Source organism: Denticeps clupeoides, chromosome 3 (genome assembly GCF_900700375.1).
Source record: "Denticeps clupeoides chromosome 3, fDenClu1.1, whole genome shotgun sequence".
Lineage (NCBI taxonomy): Eukaryota > Metazoa > Chordata > Actinopteri > Clupeiformes > Denticipitidae > Denticeps > Denticeps clupeoides.
In genome coordinates this window covers 14,297,773-14,318,818 of record NC_041709.1, presented here as the reverse complement: position 1 = coordinate 14,318,818, position 21,046 = coordinate 14,297,773, and the positions used below count along the sequence as shown (strand labels likewise).

The window sequence follows — 21,046 nt, the reverse complement described above, 5'->3', positions numbered from 1 at the left end:
ACTTGATTAAATAAATCTCTTGCATGTTCTGAAGGCTCTAGGATTTACTTTTTTGCTATTTAAAAATGACTGTCCACTCCAAACAAATATAAACAGTGTAAGTGGAGTCTTATCTAATTACACCATCAATTGAGCTCTAAATACCTAATAAGAGGTATTTAGAAGCAAGTAATAATTCAGAAGCAAGTGTGGGTCACACGACTATGATTAGGACCCAGGCTGAATGTGGTAACTCCGTGCACCGTATAGTCGAATGCAATGTACAACTTTTTTGTAACCTTTTTTTTTTTTACACTATAATACCCAAATTTATTTAAAGGAGCTTGAAAGGCATTTAACTTGAGTGGATTTATGACAGCCTTAGCTACATCCTATTAGCTGCTAATCGTTTGAACTCAAATCCGGGGCATTTGAAACATGGACTCAAATCTTTTTTTTTTACACTAACTAATTAGTAGCAATGTAGTCTTCAATTAATGTAAGACCCCCTATTTAAACCTGCTGGATTATTTGAATGTTAACCTATCAAAAGGCAGCATTTATAATTAATGTGATCATTAGTAATAATGTGATATTGACATTCCAAAAGTGATGTAGTATTTGTTGTAACTAACACGATGTACGGCCATATATTGGAAGTTTATAACAAAGATACACAGAATCACAAGCATAATACAATAGTGCAAAATCAAATACTGGAATAATGCTGGACAGAGTATGAACCAAGAGCTTTTTTTTTTATTTATTCTGCATTCACATTCACATTAGACACACTACTGACCAAAATATTATCACTTTCATACACAAGGTGAATCAGAATAATTATACATATTCGTTTTTAAATGTCCAGTTTCAAACATTCAAGTGGAAGCAATAAAAAATGTCTTTTTTTGTGATCATGTTTGTGTTTTTGATTATTTTATTCATTGATTGATATTGTACCATTACAGTACACTGAACAGGATAAGGTTAACTGGGCAGGAGGGGCAAGGGGTCTGAAAATGAAACCGCTCAGGGGCGTGAAAAAGAAAATCTAAATCATGACCTCTTTCATCGAAATCTACCCAAAAGCGTTTAATAGGTGTGGAGACCATTTAAGGATACGAAGGTTCCACTGATATTAGGCATTGTACTGATCCACAGCCTGCACACTGACTTGCTTTACTGAGCAAAAAACAGGGAGGATTAGGGACACTTCCGACCTCAAGACTCTGAGGGCCATAAACACTTAAATCTTCTCCATCAACATCTGCAATTCTCTTTTCATCTCACGCCTCCCTGCCTCGTTACATGACGGAGCACTTCTCCTCAGCCTTACTCTTCATCTCTGTCAATGTAGCCGAGGCTTTCTCCTTGATCTGGTCCATGTCCATGTTTTGGAGGTTCTGAATCTGGCCCATGATCGAGTCCTTTTCCTCCTCTTCTGTAGCATCCTCATCCACCATCTTCAGCAGCTCCTCAGGCACATCAACGTCATCACCTGCCATCTGGAGCATGTTCTCATCCTGTTCACTCTACAGACACACAAAAAGAGTTCGGTTTGTTCAATTGGAAGCCAGGTTGGTAACCAGACTGGTTTCCTGGGTGTAGAGCTGCTGTAGGAACAGCTAAGACAGGGACAGAGTTGCTGAGATTTCATCCCTTTACGGGGAAATTTATATATTTCTGTTTAGATATTTACAGCATTTATCAGACGCCCTTATCCAGAGCGACAAAATTACATCCTTGAGGCATTGTGTGCACGGAACATCTTTGCTGGTTGAAGACCACGACACTTAAAGAGATGATTGAGGCGAGGAAAATATTATGTCACTCAAACAATGCAGCGAAAAGAACAAAAAAGAAAATGACACTGCACTCATGCCGATGAGCGAAAAACAACAAATGTGCCAAACCACAATGGCGCAGTTTTTGCACCTTGAACGCTACACAGAGCTCACCTCACTGAAAAAAGGGGATTTAAAATCATTTTAATAGGTGTGGAGTCTATTCAGTGTCTATTGTGTACCCCTGCGGCGTGGACTCGCTGTGTGAGGGTCGTATTAAAAGGCTGGTAGGGCCTCCTATTTACAGTAGTGCGACAGGAACAATTGGAGCAGTCAAGTCAAGGCTGACTCTGTGAACAAATGCAAATGTTGGCAGAGGAAAGATTTTATTATATTAAAACTTTGCAAGGCTTCACAGAACTTCAACACAAACGGGGACTTATTTTCGTACATAGTCGGAGCTTCTGAATGGACTCGCTAGCATTTTTCTTTTGATTTATATTTACTAGCAGACATCATTGATACGTCTACGTCGCACTCTGTCTTCACTCTATGCACATTTTTAGATTCTCTATGTCGTGCAAGAAATATCCTTCATGCAATTCCTTCTTTGACTACTGTACCGGAGAGGAATACAAATGAAGGACAATAACAATGATTTACTGCTCGCAGATATAAGTTATAAACATTTTAGAAAATGTATATTCATGCTTAACACATATGTTTTATCATCATGCAAAAGGGAAGAACATGATAAAATACAAGATGAATTAAACAAAGCAAAGCAGCTAAGAAAGTATGTACAGTAAGATGAGTGTCCAGAGACAGCTCACATCTTACCTTTTTCTCGATGCTCATTCTTCCTCTCTTCTATTTCCCACAAAATATGTTCAGCAGCAACAGCTCAATCAAATTTATGAGCTTCTATTGCTCAAAGTCAACGTCCAGAAGAGCGAACCTCTGCTGCGTGGCAGATGGCCCAGAGTGCTAGAGGACGGCTGACACTAAGGATACAATATGGACTCCTCAAGTCTCTTAATCTCCTGGCACTTGAAGGACCAAGCCTCCTTCCTGTCCCTCTTACAGGAATTTCCATGGGTGGGGGAAGACCTGAGCTTGGGCTTCTACAGTGCACAAGCTGCGATGAACACTAGAGGATGCGTGTCTGGTGTCAAGCCTGGTGGACCATTGCAAAGATGTCTGCTGATCTGGAGCACTTAGAGGTTGATGCTCACCTTTGGTAGCCTGTACTTATCCCTGAGACAGACCCGCAGGGTCGCCCTCTCAGCCTTCTTGTGCAAGAAATCTGCATCCCTTTCCATCCTGTAAAAGAGAAAATGGTCGCCTTGAAATAGAATTGATATTGAAGGGTGTGTAGTACAAATCCTCTTTATTGTCCCCACATAGAAGGAAATTGGACTATACATGAGACACACATATTGTAAATATGAATGTAAATGTTTGATGCATATGACATTTATCACTGTATTTTTTATTTTTTTGACCATTTCTTGGATTTTGGGAATGCCACATGATTGGGTTGTTTCTGCAGTGCGCTCTGATCATGACCCTTTAGGGTAAAAGATGTACTTGAGGTAAACTGCTAAGGAGCTTCAGCCGGCTTAATCTCACTGTTTGGGAGGCCGTGTGCCTGCCCTTCCTCCACTGTTCCACAGGTTACACAGCTTTATTTCTTCTACAGCTGCACTGCCACCAATGTTAGACTGTTAGAGTGACTGGTGGAAACTGTAAAATGACAGGTGTAGTACAGAATATCGCTCACAGCATGAGGCCAGTCACTTCAAACTGAAACAAAACCCTTATCTTTATTATTTCAGGTGGATATGTATAACAGTTCAGTTCTACTAACCAATTATCTTGAGATAAAACTCAGATGAGGGAAAACTCACAGAGATATATGAAAATTCTACAATCATGTTTGGGTTAATTAACGATTATGACATTATGTATAAGTATAAAATCATAAACAATTACGTATTAAATGTTTATCTCATGAACAGCACCAAACAGCTCCTTTTTATTATTCAGTATTGTTTCGGTGGAATAAATGTGCCGAATGGAGGTCTAGACAGGGCAGTGGATCTTTATGGGGTTACAAATTTGTATTAAAACATATTTTTATATGTGGGATTTTATGGGGAAAAAAAAACATTTGTAAAGCATCCAGTAAGCCATGATATGTTCCAGAGAATGCCACAGCAGAAACACATTACCATCACTGGGCACAGCACTAATCTGCTTATGTAATGCACTATAATGGAAATAGGCTGTGCTTTGTGAAATTTTACAAAACACATGTAAAATGATTATCCATTCAAGAGCCTGAAATTAAAAATATATTCTTTTATCTGTCTGTATATTATTTTCAAAATATCTGCTTTACAGCAAGAGGGATGCCAGTTTCTGAACTAGAATTCATGAAGCCTAAGCAGCAAAACAAGTTACACAGACAACAAAAATGTTAAGGACTTTTCTTTATATTTCACATTTACTTGTATTATTTAAATAGGATATATGTTTTTCTGAAACATACATTTTAATATGATTTGACATTTTGGACTACTATAGCTCATAGGACACTTGGACAATTGTAAAACCAAAATCCATGGCAGCCTCCCTACTGCTTGTGTAGACTGCTTGAGAGGAGAGACTGAACCAAGAATCAATTTTTTAAAATAAAATTTTAAAATCTCAGCCTTGAAGCATAATATGAAATCTCTCCTTTCATTTTAACTGCAAGACACCTAAACAACAAAGCTCTACGAGTGCGGAGAAAGGGAAGAAATAATTTTTTTCCTGCATCTCGGTGAAGGCAGTGGCAGCATCTTCGCTTGCGTGCCAAGGTTACGAGGGTATGTTTTGCGGGTGGGGTAACATGGCGGGGGCGCCGTACTTACTTCTCCTCCACCAGCTGCTTCTGGTACTCCTCATATTCCTCCCGTGTCATGCCCGCTGCGGCTGCTGGGTCTTTGGGGGTCTCCTCCTCCGATTTCTCCTCTCCTCCACCCATCATGCCCTTCAGTGGGTTACCCACCATGGTCTTGATGAGGAAAGCCATTTTGACCTATGGGATGCTGGTGTTAGAGTTTCTGAATATTTTCAATTAAATATCAAAAACTAGTGAGGGCCCCCGACTGAATCGTTAAAGGTGGGTGTAAGAGGAGCCTGCCTGAGGAACCTGCAGTCGATGTCTGTTGTCAAGGGCACTCTGGCGACTAGGAACACACGGCTCAAAAAAAAAAAAAAAAAATCTGTTATGCGGTGGCCATAATCTGGATTAAACCTCCCGCTGTACTATGGGGAGAGGCAGATGGCCTGGACTTTTAAAAAAATATTCACTTTCCTTCTACATGAAAAGTACAGGAAATAATAGGGGTTACCATGCAAAAATTCTTAGTCAAGTTGCATCTGGTCAGTAAAGATCGCTGTGAAATTTGGGATTTTGGAAAAAAAAAAATAGTCTCTCCTTCAGAGTGTCACGTGTTGATCCCGCCCACAGGCTCTTAATCTCATTACCCAGGCAGCAAAGCAGGAAGGCAACCAATGAGGTCCATCCAAGGCTCCCAAAGATTTCCATTTATACATGAGCTGAGGGGAAAGAGAAGCTGGATTATCTCAGTGTTTATCTGATGAGGTCGAATACGGAGGCTGCTCCACTTGGCCATTGTTCAGTAGAGTGAGGTGCAGGCTGGGAGTTTTTTTTTTATATCTTTACAAATCTCAACAACCTTGTGTGGTCAACCTTCATAGGATGCCCAGACACGAACAGAGCAAATGTGGAATGAGTAGTGGGACAATGTGGGACAGGCTACAAAGATGTGGATATGATAAGATTCTGTAGCATAAACTGGGCCCCCTATTTGATTTCACAGAACACTAATTATACCCAAATCGATAAACCACTAGGTGCAAAGTCACCAGTCTCACCCAGGAAGATGGCACAGGACATGTTTTAACAATGGACATCTGTGAGAAGTACATTGCATTTCATTTGAATAGACGTTGTAGACAATGATTTGCTAATAGGGGCAGTGGCTGCCTAGCGGTTAAGGAAGCGGCCCCGTAATCAGAAGGTTGCCGGTTCGAATCCCGATCCGCTGAGCAAAGCACTGTCCCCACTGCTCCCCGGGTGCTTGTCATGGCTGCCCACTGCTCACTCAGGGTGATGGGTTAAATGCAGAGGACAAATTTCACTTTGTGCACCGTGTGCTGTACTGCTGTGTCTCACGTGACAATCACTTCACTTCACTAATAAAGGCATGTTTGGATCCTGCATCAGGTCTTATTTCAGGGCTCATGTTAATTAACAGGCAGCAGGTTTTTGGGGAGCCAAGGGCTCAACATAGCGTCTGTGCCACAAAATAATTTTACAATGACAAAACCAACCTACACCTCGTTGCATTTTGTGCACAGAAAGAGAACCCTGTGTCACTTTTGTCCACAAAAGCGAGTCATGATTTATTCTTTTTGTTCATTGACAGAACACCAGAATTTGCTGTAACAAAATGCATTGACAGGACAAATTTCTTCTTGTTCTTCTTCTTTAAACCACTGCTCAGGATTTCTGTGAACAAACTAAAGTGATGATAGGTTTATCTTTCTGTGGACAAAAAAATGCAGCAATTTTATCATTAAAATCCTTTGACACTCATTAACATCTTGAGTGGAGTAGGTACAGAGGGCTTGAAGATCTAGGAGACGTCTGTACAACATCAGCCTTGCGGTGAACCCCAGAACCGCTCTTGCACATGAGACAGGTTGTTGGTCTTGGTGTAGAACTAAAATAATTGGAAGTTGGATAATTAGAAGTGGAACAATAATGTTATCAGTTTACTTTTATTATCTTATTTAATTTGATACATGACCAGTTTAGGTATGCATGAAGTTAAGTGAAAGTGCATCACATGGTCTTTTGCATGTAACCCATCACCATGAAAGGTGCCCAGGGTTTGGGGATGGTACCTTGCTCAAGTGAACTTCATTGGAACCATGACGGTTTGGGATTATAACCCTTCAATCTTTCGGTTATGAGTCCACTTCCACCACTGGACATATATCTTAACCCAGCCACTGGGATGCGCATGACTGTGTATTTCTGATTATTATTAAGGGGAGACGGACATCTCTCTCTCTCTCTCTACCACATGCATCTACTCTTGTCCTTCTACTATACTGTCCTTCCCAAGAGGTTTTTATTCACTTATGCTTCAAATGTGCATGAGTTTACAGGCATAGAATTACAGAAGCTGCACTCTTTTGCCAGACCTTCACAACTCAAAAATGCTCTTTTCCTATGAAATTATTTATATTGTATCAAATTATTTATTAATTATTTCTATGCACACTTGAAGTTATGGTAAAAGATACAGCTGTTTCTGGTCATAACATAATTATTTCATGCTTATCTTGAGTGTCAACAGTCATGCAAGGTTATGACACTCATCATGTTTTCATAATCCAGCCCTCCCCTCACCAAAGGAGAACAACTGGAAATAAAAAGAGCTCATGTATGTACAACAGCAAGGTTAAGTTTGATAGGGTTGAGTAGATTCAGCAGTGCTCCATCTTCTTCTCTGCTTTTTATAAAACTGCTACCTTGGAAAGACCTACTCATACGCAGCCTCATTCAGACCTCATTCATTCATAAATGTTGTGAAAAGGAAAACATAATTTCCAAAGACCTGAAGGATTTCCGGAGTGGATGTAAATCATAGAGGCCTGAAATCAGTTCAGTTCATCAGATTTTCAGAGAAGGGAGAATGTGACAGATGCAGTGAACTATCCATGATGGGGCTGTGTAATCCTTCCTGCTGAAGCATGGGGGAAGGGAGGGTTGGAGGAAGGGTGGGATGAAAGGGGAAAAATGAACAGCAATGATTGGATCTTCAGTGATGGACCCAGCCATTCATAAGCTCAAAATAAATTTTGGCCAACCTTTCTCATTGCTGCATGCTCCCGTTCTGATGCACACGTCCACTGTAAACACTTCTGGACATGGACATAGGTCAGCAAGGTCACACGTTTTTCTCAGTAACAAAGAAATAATTAGTCTATAACTGGTAGGTTTAATTGAGCAATGATGAGAAAAAAATGATACATTCCATTAGCATGGCAGAAATAAGTATTTGATCCCCTATCAAGTTTTCTGGCTCCCAGTTGTATTTTATACAAGTAAGGAGCTGACAAGTTTCTCAACTCCTTATCTGTATAAAAGACATGGAAGCAATCAATCTTTCTAGATTCCAAACTTTGCACCATGGCCAAGACCAAAGAGCTTTCCAAGGATGTCATGGACAAGATTGCGGACCTACACAAGGCTGGAATGGGCTACAAGACCATCGGCAGCAGCCGGGTGAGAAGGTGAAAACCGTTGCCATGTGATTATTCGAAAACCATAAAATAACTGCCCATCTCCCTTGGTCTGGAACTCAATACAAGATCTCACCTTGTGGACTTTCAGTGATAATGAGAACAGTATGGAACCTGCCCAGAAATACTTCAATGATTTCAAGGCAGATGGGACCATAGTCACCAAGAAAATAGTTGGTGACACACAGAACAAGGTCGGCTCGTGATTTTTTTTAAGCATTCATGAAAATGTTTATAGCTATTTTGAAATGCATTTTTGTGGATTTTATTTATTTTTCTGTCTCTCACTGTTGATATAGAACTACCATTGAATTGAAATTTTGTGGGCAACCTTACAAAACCAGAAGTGGTTCAAATAATTATTGACCCAGTGTATATGTCTTGATATCAAACAACACAGAACACGTTCAGAAGTTTTGTGGAGTCTTGTGGGGTCACATGAACCAACACCTTATTTTTCTATTTGGTGTATAAAATAAAAGAAATCCAGGAGTCAATGGCAACTGACAAAACTGTTTAATTGTTTTTGTCCACAAAAGAAAAGCACTGAAATGACCTCCGGTTTATTTGCTGGTTTCCATCAAATAGTTTTTTTTCATATTATTTCCACCATACATTTTGACAGTTTCACAATTTACATTCCCACCCCAGCAGTCCAGAATTGTAGCAGCATAGGCCAGTGGAGAAGGGTTTGATAACGTCCCATATAAACAGATATTTGACGAAAGGGGGCAGAGTCCCTTGTTGTCCCTTGTCTGGTCAGGATTAAAGGTGAAAAGCACCCAGAGACCATCCAGAAACAAACAGAAAAACATGCGGACGCTACTTTCCTTTTCGAGTCCTATTGAACAGCATCTTCTTGAAAGGCTTACCTGCACCAGATTTACCCAATGCATTAACACTGACCACGCAAAAAAATTAAAAAATACATTGCGGTCTTCGTTTTATCTTTACATAAGTTAATCATACAAAAACACTGAGGAGGGAAAAGAAATAAAAAATCACGTGACTACAACCTTTTTCATTTTGGCTGCCTAACAAATTACATTCTTTTCATATGTAAGCCACATTTTTTTATGTAAGGGGGGGGGTTATGCGAGGGGGCAGTGGTTGAGTTCTGAAAAAAGGCAGACGTTGCTGTAAACCTGACTGGGAAATACAAATTTGCAGTGATTACATCTCAGTGTCAAAGAATACATTACAATATTTTTTTTTTATTTTTGCTTAAGACTCCTCCCCTACCACAAAAATCACTCCCTGTACATTTCAAATAAAACAAAAATCATGAATTAAAAATGTCAATAGCAATGTTTTCTTCAAGTACAATAATTTACAATTTGCTACCCCCCTCCCAAAAAAAAATCCCTCTCTCTCATGTGCAGTTTGCTGAATGTCACCATTCATCAAAAGAATTTCTTTGCTGCTGCTTCTTGTTGGCTTCTGGAAAAAAAAGATAAATGAAAGAACTCATTCAGCCATTGACATTCATTAACTTAATTACGGCAATTTGTACACATATACACTGTAGGATATCATACACAATGATAATGTATGCCAGGTCACTCTCTCCAGGACTTATGTTGTGATTAATTTCTGTGTGACCTTTGTCCAATCAATGTTGTCCAATCAGCATTTGACCAGTTAGTGCTATGCCTTGTGACTTTTGCCAATCATAGCAGAAAGTGGCTGGTGTTACTGTGCATGCATGTTCACTTCACTCTTACTTTCAATCTCGATAACATACCTATACATGATGTAACCAAAGAACAGGACGGACTGAATGACAACAAATACCACAAAGTGTGTGGTGGACAGGCAGGAAGGCATGGGAGGCAGCTCAGGACACTTGACTTTTTCACCAGGGCCCTGCAACAGACACAGAATTATGCTCTGGACACATAAAAGGTCTGACAAATAAAATCCTATTTGATTAATGGCAGTAGCAATAATAAAGAAATTCAGCAAGACAGGTATTTATTTTAGACAGACAATAATTCATAAAAAGTAAAACAAGACTTGCAAATTATATTACACTATATTACAGTAGTATCATTGGCAGTAGCAGCTATAAATGAATCACCAGTACTTTCTCTAATGAGCAAGCAAGCCAAAAAGAAATGTGTGGAGATGTGAAGGAGAAGCCCTTACTGAGTTCTTCTGGATGATATGCTCAATGTTTCTCTTAACCACGTGAAGGTGCTCCTTGATGTCGTTGAAGTGCTGGACTGTCTCGTAGGTGCCGAGGCCTCCTGCGCTGCCATGCTGCAGCTGCTGGGCAGAGCTGATCTGCTTCAGAGATGCGGAGAAGGTGTTCCTGCAGAAACCACAAAAATAGCAGTTTGCATATAAACATCACATTATAAACAGCAAAAGCAATATGTCGGCACTGATGTGCCTTCATAATTTAATAAACTGGCAATTTTTGTGTTCACAGATTTGCCACAAATAAACTAAAGAATATGGAAGCTTGAATCACAGGGTCACATGGTCTCATTTTACATTTTACAGTTCAAAACAGTCCCGAACTTATTTATTAAGCTATGTAAGATATAAAAAGGCCATATTCACAGGCAGTCAACAGGCATTTGCTGAACTGCTAACTCTGTCACCTCTAGTGGTCACTCTGTGTCACTGCACCCCAACAATCCAATCACAATTCCTAATCCATACCGTGGGGAATTGTCCCAATTTTAATCCCCTAATCTTCCTCCTTTTCATATTCCCCAAAAGCCATACAGCATTTAGAAAAGACCCCACATCAATAAAGAAGGTCTGACAGCTAAATTAATCCTCATGAAACATGTTCTTCCCTCCAAAACATATTTTGCTTATACCAGAGCTGCTTCATTCTAGCATTAAGACTAATTTGTCCCATATAGACAGACATGCGTAAAAACACAACTGACGTCACTTACACATCCTGTTTCAAAATTAATGATTTTTGATGATTGTGGGACTAAGAAAGGCAGTGAATTAATACAAACTAGCATTTATTACACAAATAGCTGTGTATAATATATTATAACAACTAGATTTTAGATTTCATCTGGTCTTTTAGTCCTTGTGAACATAAAGATATAACTTATTCAGATATCAAAGATCATTTAAGTCATTGAGTCATTCAGATTTTCTCAAATTATTATTGCTATATTATTTTATGTTATTATAATAATGTATTATTGCTATAACAGTTTATATAGCATGTTGGCTTTTATATGAGATGTTGATGTAACATTCTTAAAGAAAAGTACTATTATGAATTTTTTTAAAATTTTTTCTTTGTTGCAGTGGTGGCCTAACATAATCAGAAGTTTGCCAGTTTGAATCCCGATCCGCCAAGGTGCCACTGATCAAAGCACCGTCCCCACACACTGCTCCCTGGCACCTGTCATGGCTGCCCACTGCTCACCAAGGGCGATGGTTAAAATCAGAGGACACATTTTGTTGTGGCACCGTGTGCTGTGCTGCAGTGTATCACAATGACAATCACTTCACTTTCACTTTCATATAGGTCTTACTGGTCCCCTAATACTGTATCTGAGGTCTCTTTCTGAAATTCAGCCATGGTGCAGAATTACAGTCACTTTTAGCAAAACACACAATGAGATTTCCTTTAAATGGCAATGAGGAGGAGAGGGGACTATAGAAGTAAGCAGGCATTTGCGGAAATGACAATCAAACTTCCTGTTTGGTGCCAGTTTTGGTGTCTGCGTTTTTTTTTTTTTTTAATTAACCCACTGTGACATGTGACGGAACATTTGTGCTCATTTTTCCATCCAATCAACTGGCAACTGCAATGCTTTGCATGTTTGGAAGCCATGACGGTTGGTGGAGTTACTTTTTTAGGGGAGGGGTGGGAAATTCTCTAGGTGAGCAAAACATGAGAAACAGGAGGTAACCTTTCCCCTTATGATGACAAAAGGGGACAATTTTTCAGACTGTCTGAGCTGCCGCTCTCTGAAAGGTGAAGCAGAATGACCAAAGCACTCTTTACACATTTCACCATTTCTAGCCAGTGCAGGACCACAGACAGGCAAAAGGAACTCGTATTAATGAGAAATAATCTCACAAAGTGAATTTTTCATAATAGGGGACCCTTAAACTCTCAGTTGCAGCTCTCCCCTAGTGTCAAAAGACTTGCGCTGCACTAAAAAAAAAAAGAGCAAAAAATACAAAATGGTTTAACCTTTTAATATGGAACACATCTTAAAATCAAGATGATGCCCCTGATTAAATTACATTTCTTTACTGCATATTTACTGGCATCCCCCTCCTCCCCCTTACATCCTCTTAGGAAATCTAAGATGATTAGAAAATAAAGACAGACAAATGAAAGAAATTGGAGAGAGACATAAGTAAGAAGCCCTCTGGGACGGGCAAAGGCAAGAAAGCAATCAGATTCGGACCATGTTTGCGCCGTGTATGAAGGATGTATTTAAAGGATGGAGTCTAATCCTTCAGGGACAGACAGGCCCAAGACATGCTCTTTTCTTTTCCCCGGCACATGTTAAGGAGGCCGGATATGCACAAAACAAAATCAAATTTGTTTCTCAGTAGGGAAAAGAAAAATGATTAGACATAAATCTCCCCCTGGAGAAACAAAGTAAAAATGTATTAAACCCTTCATCTAATCTTTACCTCTGAATAAGAAAAAAAAAAAAAAGCATCAGACCAAAGCCTCACAGAGCAATTTAGCAGGATTGAAATGAGGCAATATTTTCATTGACTTTCAACACTGAGGACAAGACCATTTTGAGTACGTAAATCTATACGTCAATGTGAATCAATCATGTCTTAACATGCTGGACAGATGAATAAATTCATAATGAGTGGACAAGCTTCAATCCGTTTACGATTAAAGGAGCAATCGCCCAGAGCAACAATCAATACTGATGTGCCTTCATAATTTAATCAACTGGCAATTTTTGTGTTCACAGATTTGCCCCTTTCTCTGCTGCTGACGAAATTATGTACAGTTGAGGATCAAATGTAAGAATTAAATTGAGGACCGCATATGAGAACCATGCACGAAATGAGAAAAGTGATTCACAATCGGAGTGATTGAGAGGTCTAACAACTATCTTAGTGGTGGAGGGGTGCTTGGGACACTACTAATTCAAACAAGATCAGAGCAGAGGTGTGGATTTCAGATCTAGAGGCAAATCCAGACTACAAAGTTAACTTAACCTGAGAATTTTCAATGGCAAGTTGCGTTTGTGAAATCCCCTTTTGGAATTTGAGTTTTCTACATCAATTCATCTTCCACTCCACTTCACATCTCTGACCACCACTTTCTATCTTTCACCCTCCCTCTACCAACTGGATCCTTCATTCGATATATCCTTCATCTGTATCTTCCTGCACTCTTTCGCATCTTCCAACCATTCTAATCCTTACCACTGGAAATGGCCACTACCTCTCTCCTCACTTTCCCTTTCTATGAATAATCTCTATCCTCTATCTTCCGAATTCAAAAGTACTTCTCTTCTTTTCTCATCTCTACTCAACCCTCCAATTCCCCCTGTCCCATCTTCCCTAACCATTGAAGATTTTGCCAACTACTTCACAGGGAAGATCGAACAAATCTGCCAGACATTCCCCACCACTACATCCCCTTCTCTACCACCCTCTGTAGACCCTTCAACTTCTCTAGAACAATTTTCAAGGCTTACATCAGATGAAATCATCCAGATCATATCTACAGGCAATCCAACCACCTGTCCACTGGATCCAGTCCCATCCACTATGCTCCAAAAAATCTCTCCTGAACTTATCCCCATTCATTTCTCATAATATAAATGGTTCAAGTACATAGGGCCAGGTGGCAACTGTCAGTTTAAATCAGCCAGAGTTCTTCCAAACCCACGCTGACTACAGACTAGTGTCTCTTCTCTCATTTCTTTCTTAAGTCTTTGAGTGCTGTGTCTACAATCAGCTATCACTTCATCTCTATCAGAACAACCTCCTGGATCCGAACCAGTCTGGTCATTCCACTGAGGGCATACGTCTGGCTGTTTCTGAGAAGCTACATGTGGCAAGATCAGCAAAACTGTTCTTATTCTCCTTGACCTTTCTGCAGAATTTCAAGACTCTCCTGTCGATCCTGAAGAGACTTGGAATTCGGGGCTCAGCATGGCAGTGGTTTGCTTCCTACCTTGATGAGCAGTCTTTACGCAGACTCTCCACTGGCGCCCCTCAGGACTCATTACATTTCATCTAGAATGGCAGCCCATCATCTAAAACTCAATCCAACCAAGACCAAACATCAGACCAAATATTCATTCCAACAGATGCTTCATCAAATCAGGATCTTGCAATCTACCAGGACTAATCTCATATTGTTCTGCAACTAATCGCAACCTTAGAGTAACTATAGACAACCAACTCTCAGAGCCTTCTCGGCTTACATCACCAATCTTTCTCTCTTATGTAGATTCTTTCTCTACAATATCAGTCACCAGAAGTGATTACTCCATTGATGGTAACACGAAAGGATTGGGACATCTGCCAAATACCACAAGTGTAATTTAATGTATCTAAATATAATGTGTTCAAAATAATGAAAAAAACATCTTTATTGAGAACAACCATGCACAACTTATATTGCTAGTGGAAAAAGTATTAATAACTGGTTGGCAGTTAAACAGGCACATCCCGTGGCTGTGGATATTCTTCAAGTCATTCCATAGTATCTCTATTGAGTTGAGGTCTGGGCTCTGACTTAGCTGCCCCAAACTTCTAGAGAGTGGGTAGCAATATTCTTATTAATAAGCAACGGCTTCCTTTGTGGTGCCCTGCCACTGGCATTCTGGGGTCATTTTGACTATGTAACCATTTCTTGGTAGAGTCCCAAAGTTTGTCTCAATTTGTTGCTCATTCATGTAGCTCACTGTAGACTGGTGAATTTCTAAATGGTAAATTATAAACCTTTCCAGCATTATTAAAATCAACAACTCTTGATCATAGATCCCCTGAAAGCTATTTTTGGCAAGGCATGGCTCACATGCATTCTTCTTGTGTAGAGCAAACTCCAAACTTTTGAGTAGCTTCAGTCCATACATGTTAATACCTGAATAGAATGAGCTTTTGAGGTCACAAACTCAAGGCTTCACATATTTTTCCATGAGCTATGTGATATTTATGGTCGACCATAAATATTTCTATTTCTATTTTTTTTATTATAATTGTCAATACTCTTGAACATGATCTGATTTTCATCTATAACAATGCAGAAAAACAGGGAATTCAAAATACTTTTTCTTTCCACTGTTGCAGATAGTCACTAGCACTGGCCTCTATTAATGTGACATTATATTATGGGTTCATTAACATTTTCATTTTGGAATATTTTCTATTCAAGCTCATGTCATGTTTTTTCATGAAAAATAAGAACATTTCTAAATGACCCTAAACTTGAATAGTACTGTAAACATACATAATAATGTTAATATATATCTGGAATGTTGCTGGAATCTTGACCAGGATTGAGTCTGAAAATCTAGACTGTAATACTAATAACAATACTATTAATGAAAACTATTTAGAAGATTTTTACATTTCACATGAGACACATGCATAAATTTAAGGATTATAGATACATCAAGTTAAAGCCTCTATCAAATAGAAAAAATAAATAAATCTAATGGAAAACAATAGATTCATAAGCCGTGACTGTTCAATCACATATGCGTTAAGTTGTTAACCATGTTTTTTTATTTAATCCTTTAGTTGTAAAATGCTGTATTTAGTTGACTGATCCCTCCGTTGTGGTATTTAGTCATAATTTCTATTGTCCATCTTACAATTCACATCTTGGCTCAAAATGTCAAAACACAGTCCATGATGTTACTACAGCAGAAATCAAAAAGCAACCTATGTCATTTTGCTGGGGGTGGGGTGAGCCGGCCATAAAAAAAATTAATCAGGGCTTTAGAACAGTGCCAAGATTAGGCCTTCATGAGTCGTGAGATCTCAAGGCAGAGCACATCATCCAGACCTTTAATCTGTATTATTTCTAATATCATGTCAGGCTACGTCACTGAACCCTGCAAAGAAATCTTATAACACAAAATTCTAAATGCAAGTGTGTTCATAGTTCACTTAAAACAGGATTAATTTTATGATTACCTTCCCATAGCAAAGTCTCAAAAGTTAGTACTAGCAGTTCATGGACAACTGGACCAGAGCAAAGACCCAGCCTGCTAAAGAAGCATTAGCATGATGGAGGAGGGTGGGTAAGTGGTAAGAGGAGTGGTGTTGGGGCATTTCACTTCATCTCTTAGTGAGATTTTCTGGGGATGGGTGTGAATGTGTGTGTAAGGCTGGATTAGAGCCTACAGTCATCTACAAGCATTTTCCATGATGCTCACCGCAGATCATTGAGATTGTTCAGCACATCACGCTGCAGGGTCATGAGGGCATCAGTGTCTTGACTCGGAGGCTGAAACCAATGACAAATGGACTTATTTTAATGACAATTGGTTGAATTTCACATCGGATTTCATGTGAAAACTTAGTCAAAGACCACTTTATTGTCATCTCACTATATACAGTAGCAGTAGACTATGTTGGAGAAAATGTTGAACAAACTGTTATACTGCACAAAATACTGCAGATGTTGCAACAGCATTAATTATTATTGTTGTTTTATGGGTGTCAATCAGCACCATTATTATTATTATAATTAATAAACAAAGATTATGTTTGTTCATTTGAACTCTCACCTGGCCAGATTGTGTTTGCGTGCCGCGCTTGGACACTTCATCTGTGATGACAGACACATAGCGCCTCTGCTCATCGAGGATCATGGCCAGCTGCCGGTTGAGCTGCTTAATTTCCAGGTGGATTCGGTTCTGGCCCTCAAAGATCTGCCGAATCTCACGCTCATTCACACTCTCGTACAGGTCCTCAACTGGAGGCAGAAGGGCAGGAAGCTCAACAGAAACAGGAGGTTGCACAAATGGACTGAGAAAACATGGAAGGGGTCTACCCACTGGCCTGGCCCTGCACATCAGGGTGTTCCTTCTGGAAGGCCTCCTTCTTCTTGTCCAGTTCCTGCTGGAAGTTCTCAAACTCCTCTTGGTACTTGTCTTTCTCCTCTTTAGGCATCTCCTGCTCTGCTGGGGGCTTCAGATAAACAACAAGCGCAGGTGGAATTAACCAGCAAATGGGAGTCAAAATGATTTGAAACTATTCCACAGGATGGAAGTGATGCTCACAAGCTGTTGGCCAGGCTCTGTTAGTCTGAACAGCAAGAACGAGAGGACGTCATGGTCATCTAGACACACAGATACACTATGAATGAACTTCATTATCTTCATTTTACTGCAGGATCAAGATTTGTTTCAAGCCAGTTGTGTGTTGTGCAAGACGCTCAAACCAATCACACATCAACAATTCAACTCGGTCCTCATCCTCACCTGCCAGACCACCGGTAGCGGCAGAGATACCAAAGTAACCCTCAACAGGGATGATCATGTTCTCTATCCGTGTGCAGAATTCATAGTCCTCCTTATCTGGGGTGAAACCATTATTGATCAAAACCTAGGGCGAGGGGAAGGGGGGGTGAATGTTGACGTAATTTGTTTTCTGACAAGAAATGTCTATTTAATTCATGATAAAATATTTTAAAAATACACTAGAGTGTGTCCTACCGTCAGCGTCTTCTTGTAGTATGTGATTTTAGCCCTCACTGGGTAGGGTTTGTTACGAAAGTCCCTGAGGCACGTACCCAAGGACTGAGTGGTGCCATCACTACAGTGCGACAAACACATTTGTTTAACAGAAAATGTACATTTTGCAGGAAGACATCACATAGGGCACTGTTTTCAACCGTCGGAAGCTAACCACCCTTTCATCTTTAATTTAACATATGGCACCATAAATGTTGTATTTAAAATCTCAAATGGCACAGGTTCATATTTCACTGGGCTGACACATGGTCTTCTCTGCCACAGAGCAGCGGGTGGATTAGAACAAAAGGGAGCGATTATCACCCCTCCTTCCACCACAAACACAAAATAATCATATTTTCTAATCTTCTTTAGGTTGTCAAAATCACTGTGCTGTTGTCAGCAAGAAGAGGAAAGGTTTGCTTACTTTTGATGGTCGTAAACAAGTTTTCCATTGTTGCCGACCACAAGAACAGTGGGGTTATTTTTCTAGAGATCGGGGTCAGAAAAGGGGGGAGAAATTAATCCTTTATTTACCTGCTCACCTTTTTCACAAATAAACACAGATTACCCATTGTTTTTGTTTACATACAGACTCAATGATATTACCATATTGTGTTTATGATTTTCATAATGAAATTGGAATTGTTTCGTGTAATTGCAATCCTGGGAAAAATGCAATTACTACTGTAGCGCCATCATAGAGTACATGGCACTTTTAAGGTGTGTTGATATATTAAATATATACAATTGCTTTGTATTATTACATTATATATTACATATTGTATAATATTATATTGTATTACATTATTCTATTATAATGGAACAAATGTAAACTGCTTGACCTTCACTGACCTTCCCATCATTGTCAAACGAATCAAAGAAAATTCCGACTCCATTCCACTGGTCAGCAGCTCCATACACAGGACCAGTCAGACCCTGTCCTGAGGTGTACCACACTGCCTAAAGGCCACACACACATGGTTATCTATTCATACACGCCCAACCTTCTTTCAACAAAACATGTCTTTTAAAAACAATTCAAGCCGGGCTAACTGACACACACGCAACAGTAAAGTAACACGTGGGGCGCAGAAAACGCTACAATCACAGTACAATCACAGCGTTTCACTGTAATGCTCAGGTGACAGAAAATTTTGTTCTGAATGACTGTCACAGAGATTAAGTAAATGTCAACAGGCTGAAATATAAGTGTAAATCTGAGATGAGATGAGGAGCTAGACCCCCCCCTCACACACACACACACACACACACACACACACACACACACACACACACACACACAAAATAAAAGTACATGCTGTCTTATTATTACCAGCCCATCAGCTCCCATCCGTCCTCGACCAGACACTCGGAATGTCACCACTGCCTCCCAGTGCTCAAATTTCACCACGTTCTTGGTCCACACCGAGCCTTGCTGGCTGCGTAGGGACGGTGTGATGCGGATCTGGTCAGCACTGGGGATGGCATCTGGAACACAAATACGCAGAACGCTGTGGTCATATTCTTACACCATCCTCTGCTCCAGCGCCAGCTGTGGTGTATGAGCTGTTGATGCTGAGACATAATATCATAATGGGGGGGGGACCTCGCAGGTCGAATCTCAAACCGCCACGGTGCCACGGTGAGTTGTGACTGTGAAACACTGCAACACAGCACATGAAATGTGTCCTCTGCATTGATCCCATCACCCTTGGTGAGCAGTGCTGCCTGGGGAGCAGTGTGTGGAGATGGGGCACCTCAGTGGCACATTGGCGGTTTGGGATTTGAACCCACAACCTTCTGATGCCCCAAAGTGGAATGTGAAGAGTCCAAAACTGCAATGGGAAGAAAAGGGAATGAACGAAAAGCAGAAAATCGTTGATGTCAGGAGAGAGCTGATTTTTTTTGTTTGTGTTGAGTGAGACGGGAAAAATACCGAATTCGAATCTGAACTTACACGACATAAAAAGGCCAGAACAAGAATGATCATAGAACCGGGTCCCGCTGCCGTTTCACGCAGAAACTACTTGCCCAGAGAGACTGCTCTCCACCCTCCGAAAAACAACAAGTCTAACAATGCACACCGTTTATACTCGCAGGATAGTCGTGTTTACGTTAAATAACTTGCAGGTTGCAACAGGGACCTTTGCACTGTTGCCTGTCTGTGGCTAGTTAACCCCTGACGGTACTCGGCTCAGGAAAACTGTACTTTACACATATAAACGTTTTCGAGCAGCAGGCTTGCGTGTGGGGTTGACAGGGTGCGGTTTTATTTTTGACTATAAACGCTTTAAAAAAAAAAAAAAAAAAAAAAAAGACCTACTTTGTAGCGCGGACGTGTACGGCGTGATGGTGTGAGGTTGGAGATGCTGGGAGTGGTGGTGAGGTTGAACAGGGACCCACGCTCCCCGTCCACCTCACGACTTCCATTCGGAAATGAGATGGACTGTGACGTGTGGCGGGCGAGCGAGCGAGCGAGCGTGCGAGCGTGCGTGCGTGCGTGCGTTAGGGGAGAAAACTGGAGAGAAGCCGGCCACAGAGACACAAACTTACTTCCAGTGTGGACCCAGAAGGGGACAGTGCCGTCGCCCTGGGACAGGTGGGGTCCCTTGAAGCTGTACTTGTACTCGAAGCGGCGGTGCGGCGCGTCGCCGCTCGTCGCGCCCGCAGCGATGTCGCCGCACGCCGCCGGCCGCAGCAGTAAAGTTAACAGCAGCACGCAGGCATCGGCACGCAGGCACTTCGCTATGGACACCGCCATCTTTCAGCCACACTGCTGACGTAGCGCTCGGCCGGGAGGATGACGGGAAGTCTGAAAGGCCAACAGGGCGCTTTTTGATTGGACGAGCGCTGCCGGAGGCTGGAGAGCCGCCCGCGGCACCTGGAGCTCCGCACCGAGCCGTCGTCAGCGACGCTTACGAATCGAAGATGTGGAGCGACAGGGAATAAGTGCATTTTACACGCACGTGACGGGTCTCGCTGTCTCTGTCCCCCCCCCCGACGGACGTGGACGGTCCAGACGGTCCCCGGTTCAGAAATCAGCCGGTTTTCTCTCCTTTTACCAGAGATTATCTGCCGCCCTGCCAGACTGAAAGACATTTTTGGTAGATTACAGGCTCCAGTCCCCAATTTCTCTGAACTTGAAGGCAAAAAAAGTGGAAGCAGATGATGTGAAGCTGATTAAAGTATTTATTCCCCAATCATACAAAATATGTT

The 21,046-nt window shown here is 40.9% G+C and overlaps 2 protein-coding genes across 2 annotated transcripts; both read right to left on the bottom strand.

Annotated features, from left to right (window-relative positions):
- Window positions 1-716: 716 nt before the first annotated feature.
- On the bottom strand, window positions 717-4,845 carry cplx4a (complexin 4a). Its single transcript, XM_028973161.1, has 3 exons — window positions 4,685-4,845; window positions 3,002-3,089; window positions 717-1,514 (listed from the first exon to the last, which is right to left on the bottom strand). The coding sequence occupies exons 1-3, from the start codon at window positions 4,843-4,845 to the stop codon at window positions 1,287-1,289; spliced, it is 477 nt and encodes a 158-aa protein (XP_028828994.1). The 3' UTR covers window positions 717-1,286.
- Window positions 4,846-8,655: 3,810 nt separating this feature from the next.
- lman1 (lectin, mannose-binding, 1) lies at window positions 8,656-20,597 on the bottom strand. Its single transcript, XM_028973056.1, has 13 exons — window positions 20,384-20,597; window positions 19,164-19,318; window positions 18,683-18,790; window positions 18,255-18,316; window positions 17,810-17,909; window positions 17,576-17,699; window positions 17,375-17,433; window positions 17,150-17,282; window positions 16,880-17,067; window positions 16,526-16,596; window positions 10,305-10,470; window positions 9,901-10,022; window positions 8,656-9,596 (listed from the first exon to the last, which is right to left on the bottom strand). The coding sequence occupies exons 1-13, from the start codon at window positions 20,589-20,591 to the stop codon at window positions 9,560-9,562; spliced, it is 1,533 nt and encodes a 510-aa protein (XP_028828889.1). The 5' UTR covers window positions 20,592-20,597; the 3' UTR covers window positions 8,656-9,559.
- Window positions 20,598-21,046: the final 449 nt, after the last annotated feature.

Coding starts and splice junctions, on each gene's coding strand:
- lman1 (XM_028973056.1), bottom strand. CDS start 20,591: ATGGCGGTGTCCATAGCGAAGTGCCTGCGTGCCGATGCCTGCGTGCTG. Junction 17,434..17,575: donor CGCTACCGGTGGTCTGGCAG/GTGAGGATGAGG, acceptor CTGTGTGTCTAG/ATGACCATGACGTCCTCTCG. Junction 10,023..10,304: donor ATATCATCCAGAAGAACTCA/GTAAGGGCTTCT, acceptor TGTCTGTTGCAG/GGCCCTGGTGAAAAAGTCAA.
- cplx4a (XM_028973161.1), bottom strand. CDS start 4,845: ATGGCTTTCCTCATCAAGACCATGGTGGGTAACCCACTGAAGGGCATG. Junction 3,090..4,684: donor AAGCAGCTGGTGGAGGAGAA/GTAAGTACGGCG, acceptor TCTCTTTTACAG/GATGGAAAGGGATGCAGATT. Junction 1,515..3,001: donor ATAAGTACAGGCTACCAAAG/GTGAGCATCAAC, acceptor GTGTGTCTGTAG/AGTGAACAGGATGAGAACAT.